General features: G+C 38.6%; 1 protein-coding gene across 2 annotated transcripts in view; it reads right to left on the minus strand.

Annotated features, from left to right (window-relative positions):
• Positions 1-18,229, minus strand: part of Tspan8 (tetraspanin 8) — a 38,604-nt gene extending 20,375 nt beyond the window's left edge. The window contains exons 1-2 of one of the 2 annotated variants that reach the window (XM_017797374.2): positions 18,214-18,229; positions 8,510-8,675 (exon numbers count right to left, since the gene is read on the minus strand). In XM_017797374.2, the coding sequence (XP_017652863.1) occupies positions 8,510-8,569 (60 nt within the window). In that variant the 5' untranslated portion in view covers positions 8,570-8,675; positions 18,214-18,229. Of the gene's footprint in view, positions 1-8,509; positions 8,676-8,759; positions 8,917-18,213 lie in introns of those variants that run through there. The other variant, XM_008830052.3, reaches the window with a different exon arrangement.
• Positions 18,230-18,800: the final 571 nt, after the last annotated feature.

The raw sequence follows: 18,800 nt of genomic DNA on the forward strand, positions 1-18,800 counted from the left end.
ACCCTGGTAAGTACCAGACATAGCAGGCCCCAGAGGGCTTTCTAGATGCCTCTGACTTTTCCGTACTCTGATAAAGAAATGTCTGGGGCCTCCAAAACTCAGTGACCTTGGAATGTCATTGCTTTCAGGATTGGTTGAGCCATATGCCTGTGACTCCTAAGCAGCACTTTTAATGATTTCTCATTAAGCTTGCAGTAGAAATATGGTCAAGGGCCTTATTAAGGAATAGGCAGCCAGCACACTGAGCAGTTGAAGAGGTGCAGAATCTCTGCTACCTAAAAGAGCTCAAAATCATCTAGGCTCAAACTGCTTATTAGTATAAACTGAAATCCTGAGAGATTACAGTTCTGTGCTTGAAATTCAGGGCAACTCCTAAGCAATCCTTCTTAACTCCAAAAAATCACTGCAATTATTCCAATGCAATTAAAAAATGAATCTCTTTATCAACTAGTCAATAAATAACCTACGCAATGAGCTTCTTTCATGCAGGAACACAGAGGCACTATGCAATAAAAACTGGACAAAAATGTTTAGAGTCGCACACCTCTTCCCTACTTCCTATCAGCAAATGATCAATTTTATTTCCAAATGAAGATAAGTGCTCATGTTAGCAGTTATTAGGTAGTAAGTCAACAAGTGAGAGTTACCATCAAATGGTAATGCAGTCTTCTGATGTTCAGTATTTTATACTAATTGGAATTTTTCTTGGTAGTTGTTTTATTTTCTTCCTGATATTTTCTACCTTTTTCTTCTCCCTTTGCAAGTACATTTACATTGATCGTCTTAATGTCACCCTGGTCTTTACCTTTAACTAAAAGTGATGCTAATTATTCTGGTAGCTAATGTTTATTTGGAACTTACTAGCCTGTCAGAGAAAGTTTTAAGAAATATTAAGAGCAAGAATGTGATATTAGTTAAAACTTTATCTCCTTTTTAAAAAAATATTTTTATTTTGTGTGTATGAGTGTATTGCAAGTACACTCATGTCCTACAGTGCCCACAGAGGCCAAAAAGGGGCATCAGATCCCATGGAACTGGAGTTACGAACAGGTGTTAGCTGCCATGTGGGTGCTGGCAACTAAACCTGGGTCCTCTGCAAGAGAAGCCCCTGCTCTTAACTACTAAGCCATCTCTCCAGCCCCACTTTATCTTTTTTTTGGTTACTGTTTACTTCACTTTTTTGAGTATTGAGAAGTTAAATCATACATATATATCTTATGAAGTCAACCATATTTGTCCTTCAAATGATAATGTTAGGCTCTCTTAACCACTGAATATCATCTGCAGCATCAGCATCAGTTATTTCAGAAGTCAAGAATTTTTTTTTTAACTTTGGTCTTCACAATTAGACAAATTCTTTTACAGATCTTGAAGTTGGCTAAACTCTCATTTCCAGTCCCATCTCTATCTTTTCTTTTTCTATATTTTATTTTAAAAATGAAAAGAAACTGTGGGCTGGAGAAACGGCTCAGAGGTTAAGGACACTGGCTGCTCTTGCAGAGGACCCGGGTTTGGTTCTCAGTATCCACGTGGTAGCTAACAACCATCCATAACTCCAGTTTTAGGGATCCAACTCCCTCTTCTGCCCTCTGTGGGCACTGCATGACACAGGTACACTTACATACATGCAGGAAATATACTCATACACATAAAATAAAAAGTAAAAATAAAATATATTAAAAAATGAAAAGAAACTATTTAAAATGTATCATTCTTATCTCATTGGAGAAATTGACATGTGAAAATCACAAACTTACTATCAGGAGCATCATCATAAACTCTATGGCTAACTTTAAAGTAAATGTATCCTCTATCAAGGTGAGCATTCTAAAGTCATGAGTAGATATTAAGCAATTCCATATCCATTGTTTAAAGATTGACCATTATAATGAGCTCATGCAGACTTCCTGATCCCAGCCACTTTTGGCACTAAGGATTTGTCCCCCCAAAATTTTATACTTTTTTTATTTTATGTTTATGAGTGTTATGCCTGCATGTATGTAAGTGCACCCATGTCATGCAATGCCCGCAGAGGACAGAAGAGGCTGTCAGATCCCCTGGAACTGGAGGGAGTTACAGACAGTTGTTAGCTGCCATGTGGGTGCTGGGAATCGAACCCGGGTCTTCTGCAAGAACAGTGTTCTTAACTGCTGAGACATCTCTCCAGCCCCAATTTTATACTTTTTAAACAAATGAAAGTGTGAGTTAGGAATTATCCAGAGCTCTCCACTGTTTGTTATAAGATTGTGACGTGAAGGGAGTTAATATGTTGGCCCCAAGCCTGCTGTCACCGGACACTGTAGAACCGCCTGCCTGGTCCACCTTTACTCAGGTTTCTCTTTCAGGTGAATCATTGTTTTTTATCTGGCTCTAAAAGAACATCTTTGTTTTTACAAATAGCATGTGGTTGGTCTAAACCGGTATTTTGAGAACTAAGGCAAATTTGCTCTTTGTTTATGGACAAGCAAATGTCTGATTTTTGCCTCTCCAAATTCTTATATATATAAAACTCTAAACTTCAATATCTATTTAAAAATAAATAAATAGGACTTTGTGAGATAATTAAATCAAATGAGGTCATCAGGGAAGAATACTAATCCAATAGGATTTTCAGCCTTACAAGAGAGATCTGTCTCTGTCCACTAACACTTGGGGCAAAGCCATGTGAGAACATAGTAACAAGGATCCTCACCAGAAACCCAACCAGCCAGCACTTCAATAAAATCCCAGGAAGAGAGCAGGAAGACTTCAGGCAAGATGAACTCCTGCTTCTGTTTTGAGCTCTTCAGGACCTAACAGGAACGGGTGTGGATGCCTAGAAACCCAAGATCAGATCCCAACAATTCCCATAATCATTCATGTAAAAGAGACTTACAGTCCCCAGCCACAGGTATGGGGCTACTGGGTGGGGAAATTTGGGGTCTCAGCTATCCAGAGTGGAGGCCAGCATCATTGGGGACATATTCCCTCTTTTCTCACAGACTCTTTTCCTTATGGGAAAAGAGGAGAGTCAGATTAGGGCTGAAATTATACTTTTTAATAGTTTACTGTGTATAAAATATGATCATAGCAAATTCTAATACTTTTACATTGAAAAGCAATATGATTCATCATTGGAATAAAAAAAAATGAGTACTAATTAAACTATGGCATTCCAGTCCTTGGCTATAAGCTTCCAAAAGAGTCTTAGTTCATCTTTACAGGTGGAAGTACCATCATCATTTTACACATGCAGAAAGTAGGGCACAGGAAAGTCAGTGAACATATGCTAGGTCACCAAGCAATGCGGGGAGGTTCAAGATCTGCATCTCAGTTGATCTGAATTCATATTTTTTCCATTCTTTTAATCTATGCTGGAAGAATTCTTGCCTAAAAATAAATGCCTCCTGTCTTATTGCCTCCTATTTTCCAAAACCCAGCATTATTCATTACAATGTACTTTTGTGTTTATGTTTCATAAAAATACCTATAAAATTGTTGGCAAAAATACTGTTTTCTTAAATGCTTATTTAGTGTTAGTCTGAGTTCTTTGTGTATATTAATCCATCTAATCATCACAGTGATCTAAGAAGATACAGCTACAGTCCTGGTTTGACTAGATGATGAACAATAACATACAGAAGCTAATTTCTTCAAGGAAGCGCAGCTGGGACTGAAGCAGCTGGTAGTCAGACTGAGCTCTGTACCACTGGGCTCTAGCACCTTTGCTGCCTCCACAATTCATCCAGCATTAATTGCGCAATGGCAGGCAGCCACTGTATTTATAATTGCATACATTTCAGCCATGGCTAACTATTTATTATGGTGCATTTCATCAGCTGAAAGAATAAATATAATTGTGTTATATTATTTGTGATACATCTCTACCTATATATGTCTGCTTTGCCTTCAGTCTCTTAATGAAGTAGCGTATAGTCAATGTAGAGTCCCAGGCACCACAGAAAACATAATGAACTTTAAACCACTGGTTCTTGGATTCACTCCATGTTCAGACCGCTCTCTGCCCTCTTCAAACATCCTCATGCATTGATTCCTTCAAGTACTGATGCTTTTGGCTTGGCAATGTGGTCCCTTTCTGTTTATCTGAGATTTGTGCTTTTCTTTTTTTTAAATAACTTTAATTATTTATCTTTACTTTATGTGTATGAGTGTATTGCCTGCATGTAGTAAGTGCACTCATGTCATGCATTGCCCATAAAGGACAGAGAGGGACTCGGATCCCCCTGGAACTGGAGTTATGGACAGTTGTTAGCTGGCATATGGGTGCTGGGATTTGAACTCTTCTCTTCTGCAAAAGCAGCCAGTGCTGTTAACTGCTGAGTCATCTCCCCACCCCGCCCCACTCCCATGCTTTTCTTGGTAATATCTGGCCTCTCTCTTGGTTCTCTTTGTATGGTCTTTATTACTCTGTGTATTCCAGCAGAAAGTCTATGTTCCATGTTTACACAGATGCCCAGGAAACCCTAAGCAGCTATGGCACTCTCAGGCCTGATCTATCCAAGAAGAGCATGAAAAAATGTGGGCATTTCATCTGTCTTGACATATGACTCAAGGAAGTAGATTTTGTACCTATAACTTACCTATTATTGAAAATACCTCCATTTCTCTCATTTGAGCAACCTCTAGCATGATTGATTAAGAATGATTTTTCAGTTCCCATGCTTTTCTTCAATTAGTAATTCTGACAAGTGCAAACCACTGCGTATTTGTGTGGCATATCGAGTTCTCCCCCAAAAGAAGCCAATATGTTTAGATTAAATGACCATATGCAGATCTCAGAGACATTTCAACATCTGGCTCTATTTTACAAAAGCTGAGGTTCACAAGTTAGATCCAGAAAGAATGCATTTGAAAACACAAGGCCATGGACATCTACAAGAAAACCGCATCAGTGGGACTGTTAAATTTTTTACTTAAGTAAACATTAAGAATGTGACAAATTGCTAATTTCCTATGAAGGATCGTAAAGTTTCAACTGAGAACACTGTGATGAGGAAGGTGGGAGAGTGAAAACAGAAATGTTCCCTCACCTCAGAAATGTCTCCAGATGCCTAGATTTTGATTTAAAATACTGATGTCACATCAAGATCTCCTATGCAGAGACTTCAGGTCCCACCACATAAGAGGATGGGAAGAATCTGTGAAGGAAATTAGAACTATCTAACTGAAATCTACAGCATCAGAAAGACTTAATCTGTGTTATCAGAGAAATAGCAGCTTGTGGCAACCATAAAGTAATCAGAATTCCCTAGGAAAGTAGTGACAATGTGTGGGTACAGATAGCTACAACTGACCTTGAGTCTTAATCTTAAATATGTAATCTCAAATCTACTCCATGCCCTTTCCTGGATCGTCTTTAACATTTTGGTTCAAAATTTGGATCTGTTTCAAATTCCTGCTTGTGAATTAGACAATAAAGGAGTCTTTACAATTTCCATCATCACTTTGCATACTTGTTTTATACACTAAAGATGTATTTTAACTATTTCCTAATATGAAGATAATTAATGGTTTGAGTATTTTCAGTCGCTTTTAAAAATATTTTATTATTTTTGTTTTATTTTATGTGTATGAATGTATTGCCTGCATGTATGTAAGTGCACCCATGTCATGCCATGCCTGCTGAGGTAGGAAGAGGATGTCAGATCCCCTGGAACTGGAGTTATGAAAGGTTGTTAGCCCCCACGTGGGTGCTGGGATCTGAACCCCAGTCTTCTCCAAGAACAGCCAGTGTTCTTAACCACTGATTCATCTCTTCAGCTCCTTCAGACACTTTTTGAAAGTATCTTATAACTATGAGTATATTAATACATTTACATGCTCCATATGTATCTCGCAGAAAAATAAACAATGGCTAGTCTGTTTTTTGTTTGTTTGTTTTTTTTTAAAAAGTAATAGAGGGCTCTAACTCTAGCCAGTAAAAAGGCAAATGAGCCTGGAACAACTTGTCCCACCAAATAGTGAAGAAGTTATAAAGATTATTATAATCAGAGTCAGGCATGATAGAGCACACCTTTAATTTCAGCACTCAATAGGCAGAAGCAGGTGGATCTTGAGAGATTGGGCTAGCCTGGTCTACATAATGAGTAACAAGCCAGCTGGGTCTACAGGGAGACCCTGTCTCAAAGCAAAACAAAAAACATTATTATAATCATGTCAAAAAGTCAGGAAGCAACTTATGTCTATTGGCTAAACATGAAAAAAATCATACATCAATAGGATAAGAACTGTACTGAAAAATTTCATAAGGAAAATATTGTTGAATGGTACGAGAAAGGTAACTCACTGGTTTGAAATCTGGTGGGTAAAGACTAGGAAAGAAGTATTTATGCTGTATTTAAGTATTTATGAAAGATATCATATGTGATGTGCCCCATTCACACACACACACACACACACACACACACACACACACACACACACGGCAGCAGTAGAAACCAAACAAATTTCCTCTCAGATACTATATGAAGAAATAGTGAGAGAGCAAGAATACCACCTGAACCTTTTAACGAACTAAAAGTGGACTTAAGTGTCATCACGAAGTGACACACTGATGTACCTCCTGATGATACAGTGTCGTTCATGAAGTACTTGTGCCCCTCCCCAAAATCGCTGAATCTTGTCAAACTGCCTGATGTCACTGTTAACTTACAGAAGTACAGAGGACAGAAAAGCATGTTAAGTACACCCTGGATATTCAAAGAGTGAAATCCAGACCATAGAAAATTTGACTAAACAAAAAGCTACACAAAATTTCAAAAAGGAAAGAAATGATGAAGAGATTAAAATAGATACACAAGATGTGTAAACCAGTCACAATCTGTGAAGCTTACCAGGATCCCAGTCCAAAGAAGAATATTTATGAAGAAATTAGAAATTTAAACCCTGACTAACAAATCCCTATTACATTTTTAAAGTGTAATAGTGATAGTGTAGATATGTTCTTAAGCATTATTTCCTTTCAAGATACATACTAAAACATTGACAGATGGAATGACGTACTTGAGATTTGCTTCCTAATTGCTAAGGATATGGCAAGTGATTGAGAGTCTGGTAGACCAGAATTGGACACGGTTTCATGATTTTGGGGGACAGGTGATGAAGTAAATTCCCCAAATTTGTCTTCTTTTATGAATGTTGGAAACTTTGAAAAAAATATAAATAACATTTGTATTTCTTTATTTATATTCCAGTCTCAATGTTCTAAATATTTTAAGAAAAGAAATGCATTAGGATTACATTTTTTTAAAGTCATATATTCTTGAGTTTCATTTAGTATTTTCAAAAGTAGCCCATTCTAGAGAAAAGAGGCAATACAAAGAACAAACTTTTCATTCTCTAAATCATTTGTATGAATAAATAAATACTTATTTAATTCATCAATATGTCATTTCTATTCACTATGGCTACAAGCCATTGAATGGAAAGTCATTGTAAGCAGTAAAACTGTGTTCATATAGGTTTATTTCAGTCTACTATTGTTTTAATAGAACAGAATTTATGGGATCTTCACGCAACTGCTCTTCCTAGCTCTCTAATAAGTCTTTTGACTGAAAGTTTTTAAAAAATGAATATATTGATATCAGCTACCTCTCTATTAAAGGCAAAAAGATCTTATCACAAAACCAGAGCTTTTTATTTTTAATAATGCATAAGCTACTTTTCAATCCAGAATATAAAATGATTTTTTTATTTAAGCACTTTGGGTTATTTCCATTGCTTTACTTTTTGGGCAGTCTTTTAACTAGATCATATATGCTAAAAATGATAAGGCCGATTTCCCAATATCCCACCCTACCCTTTTCACATCTTTTTTCTCCATTTTTCCATGTTAAATGCTACTTTCAGTGTATTTGTTATGTCTACACCAATGAACTTTCAAAAGAAGTATAATTTGCTAAATATAAACCCTGTTGATTAAAGGTGAGTTGATGATGCATCAAAATACTGTCTTTAAAATACTAATACATAGCCACTGGCTTAGCTGAATCTTATGATTAAATAATCTTACTGCTTCTCCTGGTTTCATAACGCATTATTTTTTCCTAGGCATTCTGAAAATGATCCTCTCATGTATTTATTTCACAGCACCTGCTAGTTAGTGACCTGTTTTAAACCCAGATATCAAGGGAGGGAACCAGGAGCCAGGCTTGTGGATGAATCAAAGTTTTTCCCAGTGTTCTTAAACAGGAGAGCCCTGATTGATACATAACTAACAATAATTGTCCTTTAATTAAGGAGTATTATTTTCCGCTGTGTTGTTTTTGCAACACTAGGAAGCATTTATCCTCATAGACTGAGTGCACTTTTTGAACCATTGGCTTATTTTCAATATGTGAAACAACCAAAGAGAGGCAAAAAAAATCCAAACAGCTGAATGAAAAATGTCTTTCCTTCTCTAATCCTCCTTCTCATCCTTTGTTCTAATGTAAGTCTGTTCTTGGTTACGATATTTATCTCAAGATAACCTTCCTTGTGTAAAACTGATAATTAAAAGAAAAATACTTACCCAGAACAAGAAGTTGAAGACAAACATGGAATATTTTATACAGCCACTCACACCTGCCATTTCGGAGAAGGGACAGCCACCCAGATGCCTCAAATGAAACTACTCCTCACAGGATTGTCCTGCAATAGGCTCTGGAGTGATCTGCCTGCAGAGATCCTTGTGTCTGCTGCTTCAAAACAGAAATAGAGAGCAAAGAAGATGGAAGGAAAAAAAAAAAACAGTTATTAAAGTGGATAAAAAATTAACCCACACATTTAAACATCCCAAAGGCTATCTTGAGAAGGCGAGTGAGTATGTTCTTTCCCTTGTCTTCCTTCTAGGGCACTGGGCCAGGATATTTATGATCCGGTCTCAAAACCTGCTCCCTGTAAAGTAAACAGATATCAAGTTAAGGGAGTGGCTCGAGCAGAGGAGAGAATGGCACAGCAAGGTAGTAGGTGGATAGACTTCAGAAACCACAGCCTGGCATTGCCGCCCTCTATTTTAACTATGAGGAAATAGGTTGTTTTGCTCTCAAGTGAAGGGTCATTGTGTCTCAACTCATTTCTAAATTACATTTTGTTGAGTACAACATTTCTTTCAAATGCAATAAAATGCATTTAGAAATCTGCAATGTCTCCAGACTTAGTTACAACAACCTTATATCACTAATCTCAAATTTACAGTGAAACAGGCATTAGTACCTGCCTCCTAAGATTTCTTTTTGTTTTGTTTTTTCAAAACAATTACGGGTGGGTTCCTGCCTTAAATGCATTAACAGTTGCAGGAAGTGGAGGAGAGGCTGCCTTATCTATCAAGGTAAGACCATTCAGGTTTTATCTTTATTTCTTTATGTGGGGGGAAAAAAAAAGTAAAGAGTCACTCTGCCCCCAAGTTGCTCATTTTATGAAGTGTAGCCAGGTTTGATAACCTACTTTGTTTTTAAGGTGGAATTGATGAAAACAAGACATAAAACTTGTTATGCAGTTTAGGGTAAAAAGACCTCCAAAGAAAAGTGATCAGTTTTTTTCTTAATTAAAAGGGAGAAGCTTTTTGGACTCCCAGCAGACTTGCCCTTGCTAGAGGCCAGAGATGCCAAAAGTGTCTAAGTCAAAATCTCCGGTTCTACCATGACCAGAGGCTGGGGATGGCAGAAAGGGAGTCTGGTCTTTTCCTTATCTCTTTTCCTTAAAAGAATACGGTTCCTGAAAACCATACTAAGGACATGAGAGAAACTACAGAGACCTGGGTACCTGGAATGGGAAGTGGACTGACCAGCTCATTCACACACACACACACACACACACACACACACACACACACACGCACATACACGCACACCCCTTCACCCACTGCTCCTCCTCCATCCTTCCAAAGCCTTGTTAACTCCAGGGCAGTGAGGCTCCATGGTATTCCACTGCCCAGGAATCACTCCAGCTGTATAGGAGCTCTGCCTTCTTTCTCTCTCCTTAGTTCCCTATAAGAAAATGTTTCTTTCTGAAACTCATCCTCTGTGGTCCGAGGCAAGATCCCAAAGGCCTCTGGCTTGGGGTAGCTTTGCGGCTGAGTTTTGAGTACCCTAGCTTCTCAAGGAGAAAGGCTCCGAAGACACCCCAACATTCCAGGATCAGACTGCAGTTTCTTCTGAGAAATTACTTATGGCAACAGTCCCAATCCACTAACTCAGTTTCTGAATTCTGGGTAATTGACAAAGAAAAATTCCAAAAGGGAAGGTGACTATGGACTTGTGAAAGTAGCTCATACAATTTCTACTGCTAATGGAATGCAGCCTGCCCAGGTAAAAACACAATTCTGTGACCTAATCAGGCAGACTGCTTTGGGGAGACATCTAGGGTCTTGAGACTTTCTGTATCCTGTCTCTTAGAGGGAGTTCCTCTCCCCCTAAATAAATAATCCTATACAATCGTTGTTGGAAATATAATTCTTTAGAATCTTTATTAATTTCAATATGACAAGTGACCACGGTCTTATAAAAAAAATTTTTCTAATTTTCATTAACCCACAACCTTACTCCCTAACTATGAAAAATATATTTCTAATGCATTATTGGCAGTAATATTTAGTGTTCCACGTCAAATTTAGGATTATTTCCAAAATAAGGTCTTAATATTTAAATCACCATAAACTTCATCATTCTGTGCTGTTTCCTTCTAGAAGATGAAAATAATTTTAGAACTACTGAGGTGCTGATGTATATACAATGCACTGCCATTGAAAGAATAGTTTTAAATCAAATGAAATGTCAAATGGATTTATAGCCCCTGAAATAATTATTCTGCAGAAACAAAGTCAAAGAAAAAATGTAGATTTAAATGCTGTCTTGTTGACAAAAGTGTACTGAGTACCTACTTAATTCAGTTTGGAATACATTTTCTAGTGAACGCCAAATTTCCTTTAGAAAAGAATAATCTTAGTTAAATAATTCTTGAACTCTGGAACACAGTCAAGAAGTGTGTTTTCATAGGAAAATGAGTCTATATTCACAGAATTCTCATTCCAATTTGACACCAACATGATAGTGCATTTCTCCAAATCTCTATCCAGTAAATGCTAAAGTTGCACAGTGCTCACAGCAGCTGAATTCTACTGTATCGTTCCCTGATCTTCTTTCTTTCCCGTCTCATACCAACCACTCCCTGTGGATCTGTTGAGTCTAACTCTTTTTTAATTTATTTATTCATTGATTATTTCATACATGAATAGAAGGCATTTCATCTTATCCCCCAGTACCCTCTCTCGCTCCCCCCATCCCTTCTTCCCCTGCTACATTCACGTCTTTATTTATTGTTTTGGTGCTGCACTGAGTTCCATTGGCTGCTTGCATGGGCCTGGTATGGGGTTATTTACTGGAGCTCCTAAATTCCCTTCTGACAGCTTTCCTCTGTTTCTTCCTTTGACCATGGTCATTTTCCAACTCTTTGTTGTCTCCTACTTAAGCCATTTATCAGAATCATAACTAGTTTCCTGCCAGTCTCTTTCCCATCTTTCCTAGTACCCCAGAATTCCTTTGAAAAAAAATTATTGATCATGTAATTCTATTGACTAAAAGCTAGCCTAAGATAGGCTTCCTGTTACTTATTAAATTTCAGACTCCTTATCTGACCCTCCCCTGAACAACCTCTACTCCCAAGATCTATAAACACAGAATTAGTTCTCAAGTCTAGAGCATACCTTGGGATTGTGTACCTCCATGTCACAGGGTTCCTTTTGCCCAGTAATTAATCTCCTGCCTTCTCTACCTAGTGAACTATTGCAAACGCCCCTCAGTGCTCAGCTTACCTGGCACTTCAAGTATAACAAGTTCTGCCCTCTAACACTGCCTCCTCGCTTCTCACTCAAAACCACTAAGATTTTGTGTGCACATGTGGATACGTGTGTGTGTAGGCACGCGTGTGTGATATATGTACATGTTCATGTGAGTGTGTGCATATGTGCATGCACATGTATACATGTGCATGAAGGTGTGTGCAAGTATTCATGGAGGCCAGAGATCAATGTCTGATGTCTTTCTTGATCAGTCTCCACCTCCACCTTTTTTGTGTTTTGAGACAGGCACTTTCACTGAACCCAGAGGCCATTGATTAGGCAAGGCTGGACAATGAACTTTAGGCAGTCATCTGTATCTGCCTGCCCCCAGCATGGGTTTACAGATATGTTCTGCCCCACCAAGCTTCTACTTGGGTGCTGGAAATCTAAACTCAGGTTCTCATTCTTGTGCTATGGGCAATTGCTAACCGCGCCATCTTCCCAGTCCGAAACCCATTATGATTTGAACAAACTTTTACTCCACTTACATTCATTTATTTCCATTTCTTTCTTACCTATTTGACCCTTAATATTTAAAAGTAGAGATCTTGGCCCATTCCCCTTTATAATCTAGCATCTAGCACTGGAGATAAAGGGTATGCACCTGTAGCCCAGATCCCCAGAAAATTCAGTTAGTGATTCCCTCATTGAGCTCCCTGCGGAACTATGACTAAGCTACTTAAAACATCAATCAGGTAAAGAAAAATACAGAACCTTTAATATGCTAATATTCATTATGGTGATATACAACAATTCACAAATGAATGTAACTCTAGAATCTTTCCAAAAACGTATCTGGGACTAGTGTCACAGAGTATATATACATATTTCTGAAACACAGATCTAGACAAAAACCCTTATTTTATACTTGAGGAAAGTATCACTCAGTTCACAAAACTGGCTTATGATAGCGCTCCTTCTAGAATGAGATCACATGATTATCAGATCTGTATTCTGTCCATTGGTTTCAACTGTCTGTTGAGTTATGAGGTTGAGTCATTTGTTACCTTCAGTCTTGAGGAATCTTCATACAGTTGACTTAGCAGTGGTGGAGTGGAGTGGAGTTGGAAATAACAGTCATAAATCTTAAGACACTGAAAGATCAAACCAGGAAACAGATACAATGGTAGTGGAATATCTTAGCAACAAATGACAGCTGGGAAAAAGAGCAGAACAAAGTCGCAATAAATTCAGCTACAGCTTCCCTAATGTTTCCATCATGCCAATTACTATTATTCATAGTGAGTGCACAGGGTAAAGAAAGGTAATCAAATCTGATTAATCATGAAAACTCTCCATGATGCATTTACCACTGAAGCAGACTTCACTGGCAGTTTGGGAATCCTGGAAGGGGAAAGTGAGAAAGAATCAAACCCTGGGGCAGAAGAGAGGGCATGAATAGAACGATCAGCTGCCCTACATTACATGCAATGTTTACTTTAGATTATCAGACTTCTATTTAGGACCTACCGTGGTTTGAATGTGTACCCCAAAGTTCATATGTTGGAAACTTAATTCCCAATATAACAGTCTTGAAAGGTGATTATCAAGGTATCGAGGATTTACACTATTATGGTGGGAGTTGGCTCTAACTTTGAGGATGAATTTGTTGTAAAAAGCAAATTCAGCCTCTTATACCCTCTCATACTGTATGACATGCTCTCTCCACTCCCTCTCCATCTCCAGCTCTCACTAATACATATAAACACACCAACACATACCACACATGTATACACATGTATACTCTCTTTTGCTCCCACCATCTACCATGGACTGATGCAGCAAGAAAGCCCTCACTAGATTTAGGTCTCTTGGAATGGAATTTCCTAACCATGGGGAATAGAAGTCTCTATTCCTCATGAATTACTCATTCTCAGATATCCTATTTTATTAGCACAAAACACACAAAGATACAACTTGATCCAGAAAACAGTCTCAACAAATACACCGCCATGGTATTTTCTCCTCCTCTGTGGGATATACTCAAAAATTCATCCTCAAACCATATGCCAGGTACCTTACTAGGAAGTAAGCAATTTACAAATTAAGGTTAAAAATATCTGTTTTCAAAGATGTTTGTATTAAGAATTTAACATCCTCATCATACTTATGTTTCCAAAAGCCAGTAAACCAAAGAATTTGTCAGTAGAGTAGGTAGTAAAAAAGAAAAACATGTGCTTTAGAGCAAAGGCTCGTTCCTCTCTTATATATTCCCAAGTATCACAGTCACTCTAATGTATATGCATCACATTGTTAATAATGAACTCATTTTCTCAAAGTCTATTAACAGTGGCAAGAAAATGTTGTTGAAATATGATTGTACTTAGAGGGGTGTGTAAGGGTGTAAGGGTGTGTAAGGGCATCAGGTCACATACCTCAGATAATTAAAGCAAAAAGAACATTCTGGTTCTCTTTCTCATTTTTCACTTAGAACCCTTCCCCCACTTTTTTAATATTAGCAAAGCTGACGTCACTCACTTTGAGGCTTCCTGTTCCCTTCCACAGGGGCCTTTGTTGCCCTCTAATCTAATTCCAGCCTCCCAGACAGCAGCATTTTTCTGCCTTTAAATGAGTCCACTGCTCTGTGCTTCCTTCCCTGTTCACTTACAAAGCCTACTTGTAAAACTTTTCTTGAATTCCCACTAGAGGTGGAAGCATTTGGTATGAGCACAGTCCATCTCCCTCCTTTGTAGGACATTTTTAAATAGTAGCCTTACTAGTAATCTTCATCCCAACTCAGAGGTAAGTGTGGTTTACAATTGTATCCTAGTACCCAATATTCAGTATCCTTCATCCTCTATAGGCATTTTAATTCTAAAATACTCATGATTTGTACTTGGACATAAAATAATTTACGATGTAGGATGGAGATATATATGTATGTATATATCTCAAATGTGTTTGAGAAAAATGGAAGTTAGGTCACCAAAATCTGTTGGTAAATGTTTATAGATTAAAAATTGAGGCAAAACAGTGCAGTGATTGAAAGTATGATCAGACCACGGTGGGACTAGAGATGCCTGTGTATTCTTCCTAGCGTGTTTACTCCTTTTGTGCAAGTTGAGCAAAAAGCCAGATGCCAGCTGGGGTTCCTGGTCAGGCTCTTGACAGCACCCCCAAGCTCAGCTTTGCTGGCCTTTCCTGGGGGTGAGCTGATTCCTAGAAGATTCACCTTAAATGCTCTCCCAGGAGCCAGTGCCCATTTCTTTAGTTTATTACAAGGAAATCACCCATCTAGCATGAAACAGGAAAAGCCTCTCCCTGGAAAACAGCATCACAGGAGCCAAAGCCTCCACAGATGATGCCCTGGGGCTGAATTCAGCGAAGGAATCAGTAGATGTGCTGCCTAAGTTTGATAGGCCTCTGAGCCTAGACCATCCAGGGATTTGCCAGCCAGACCTTCCAGATGAAGTTCTCAGTAGTCTCAGCGCCCTTACCATGGATGTTCCAGTGACGCATCACCAAACTTTCCTCTCGAAAGTGCCTTCCTTATGCTCTGTAAACTCTGATCTCCATCCATCACCAGACAAGGGCACGAGGTAATTTGCATGGTTGCTGTCTACTAGATTGCCATTGCATTTCAGTCTTCCTTCTAAGATCACGTTACAGCTACATTTTTTATTGAATTTTGTGATTTCATAAAATATAATTTGATGTTATTTAAAGCCTCTCCCCTACTCATACCTCTCCTTTTGCCCCCTCCCAATTTAAGGTACTCTATTAAATATATAATAAGGCCTACAGGGTCTAATTTGTGTCTCTAAATGTTCTTCAGTGTGGGTCCATCCACTGGAGCCTGGTTAACCTACCAAGAGTCCCATGTTTGAAAGAGACAATCTCTGCCCCTCCCAGCAGTCAGCTCTTGCCACAGTTCCCTTCGGTGGGGTTGGAGATTCTTATCTACTTCTTCATGTCTATACTGGGATTTTGTCTGGTTTGAGCTTGCATGTGACTTGTGCATGCTGTCATCATTGCTGTGAGTTCGTATGAGTAACTGATCAGCTTCATATGAGTAATCTGACTCCTTGTGGTGATCTACCACCGCTGGCTCTTACAATCTTTCTGCCCTCTCTTCCACAATGATCCCTGACCCTTGGGGGGCAGAAATTTGAAATAGGTGTCATATTCAGGGATAAGTGCTCTGCAACGTCTTGTTCTCTACACATTGGCCAGTTGTGGGTTTCTGAGTTAATCATTATCTGCTACATAAGAAGTTTCTCTGGTAAGAGTTAAGAGATATATTAATCTATGAAGGTATAACAATAAGTCATTAAGAGTCATATGATAACTATGTAGTAGAAACCTAATGTTGGGTTTCCTGTGTCCTGGGATCTGTCTAGCTTCAGATTCCTAAGCTTGATATCAATGTCAGGTATGGACCCCATCCTAGGAAGTGGACCTTAAATTCAGTTAAAGAGTTACTTCCATAATATTTGTAATATTTGTGCCACTATTGCATCGGTGGGCCTATCTTGCTGGCCTAGTTGTTATTGTAGTTCACAGGATTCATGACTGGGTAAGGCTGATGATTAATTTTTTTCCTTCCTGCAGTGCGCATAGCTCCTTCCTGCAGTGCGCATAGCTCCTTCCTGCAGTGCGCATACCTCCTTCCCGTAGTGTGCATAGCTATGAACACTAGCTAGTGGAGATAAAGCTCTGAAGTCAGCACCAGCTTGATTTCTCCTTGTTTGTTCTACAGCTCATGTGTCTTCAGCATAGCTTCTTACCATCCAGTCCTGATGGGTAACCAAGAGCAGAGGCAACGATCAGTATTGTTTGAGGGTCTGTGGGACCCCTAGCAACAGTTTCAAGAGGGGAGTACATTACCAGCACTGAAGGTTTTAAAAAAAAAATTTATTTGCCTATGATGTCTAGAAAGGGCAATGTCCCTGTGCTCTAAAATAACTCCTTTTAATCTCTTTTTATGATGCATGTTGTGTATACTTTAAGAAGCTTCTATAGTGATAGGTTTCCATATGGCTTTTGCTGAACGTGTTTAGTGTTATTTACCCCTCTCCTTATCCCTCCTCTGCCCTTCCCTCCTGTTCCCCACCCCCATTTAAGCCTTCCTAGTCCAAAGTTCCCGTTTCCCCTTCATAACAAAGCGTTCTACCATACCTCTCAGGAAACCACGCCCCCATTCACCTGTGGCCATTTATTAGTGTAACTGCATGTGTGATACTTTTAAAATCCCTCACCTATGGCACTGGATGTTGGCACAGAGGTTAAGAGTGCTGGCTGCTCTTATAGAGGACCCAAGTTCGATTCCCAGCACCCACATGGTGACTAACAACCACCTATGACTCCAGTTCCAGGGGAATCCAATGCCCTCTCTGATCTCCACAGGCATTGCATGACACAGGTGCACTTGCATACATGTAGGCAATACATTCATACCCATAAAATAAAAATAAAAGATTGCTAACAATCCTTCACCTACATATGATTGGTCTCTTGAATCATTTCTATAGATTTGCTGATTTCTTAGGTTAAATTTATTTTTCCTTTTCTCCAAACCAGAACTCATACCCTTGTACAGACTACAATACTCAACAAAAGAATGAAGAACACAGAACAGGACCTTGAAATCACCAGCTCAGCTTCTTTGAATAGTCAGTTTCCAAATATTTGTCTTTTAAGTTTAAATGCCAACCTGCTTTTCTGAGTTCTCAGAATAAGCCCTTTGTTTGATAAGTTCACAAGGTGCACATCTGCTACTGAACATGATTAGGCTCTGAGTTAATGGTGACTAAGCATTAGGAAGTGAGTAAAGGCCACCAACGGAGAATCTAAAAGTAAAATAATAGTAACAGTAGATCAGGGCAGGGATGTTTAAAGCTTATATCAGAATTCAGCTTCTGAAACAGAAGGAGCCAAGGAAACATTACACTAGGTTTAATATGTTTGTCCCATGACTGACCAGAAATAAACATTTTACTCATAATTCAAATGAGGATCTCACAAGTGACTAACTCCAAATAAGAAAGATTTGTTCAACACAGTAGGAATGCAATGCATGGTTATTCTGGTTCCCAGAGAACAATAAAATTGCAGGATGTCATTGTAAAAGGTAATTTATGAAGAAATCCTAAACCTCCATTTCACACCTTTAGAAGCAGCAGCAAAATGATTCCCAAACAAGATCAGGTAGGAAAGAAATCCAACTCTTGTTTGAGTTATTCTTAACCACCAAGAGTCCTTCTTTAAGTTTTTATTAAGCACTTACTTTCAAGACCTGATTTTTTTCTTAGTATAAAAAAAAAAGATTCAGAGAGAGAGAGAGAGAGAGAGAGAGAGAGAGAGAGAGAGAAGTTGAGAAAATGAAACTTGTGACCAAACACCTCGATCGATAATCTTTCCAAAAGATAGAGGCCATGGTCTGGCTGGGCTGTCCTCACCCGATTCCTCATGAATGGACCACACCACCTCAATTCCAATCGAATGAATTTAAGTGGACGACTTTCAGAATGTGCTGTGTTCAAACGTAGTCTTTCCAGAAGCTAGGCAGTCAGTGCACCATTTCTACAACTCTATTTTGGTTTTCTTTTCAGTTTATGGTCAGGTCTTAATGTGTCCTTTCCTAACTTTTCTCAGTAATTCTCTCACTTATTAACACCATAATTAATTCAGTCCATAGGCCAGCCATGTGAGAAAGCAGAAACTTTTTTAAAAATAAGTTAGTCTTAGGGGCCGTTCAAGGTCCTGTGGGTAAAACAAACCCCACGGATTGTTTTGCTTTAACAGTCATTTGACCTCTACTTTTGCTTACATTAATCATTAAGCCTTCAGAAAATATTCCAAAGGAGGTCTTCCTGGTTCTTGGTTTTTGTTTTGCTTTGTGTTTTTAATTGTGGAAAGGACTCAAACTATGCATATTATTTATTTATGCCACATTCTTTCCTGAACCTTCAGTCAACCAGGGAATTTCTGTGGGCACTCAGCGACTTTCCTCTCACTTCACACCTTCTTGAACACAGAGTGTGAA

Source organism: Nannospalax galili, unplaced genomic scaffold (genome assembly GCF_000622305.1).
Source record: "Nannospalax galili isolate Female #2095 unplaced genomic scaffold, S.galili_v1.0 scaffold74, whole genome shotgun sequence".
NCBI classification, from domain to species: Eukaryota; Metazoa; Chordata; class Mammalia; order Rodentia; family Spalacidae; genus Nannospalax; species Nannospalax galili.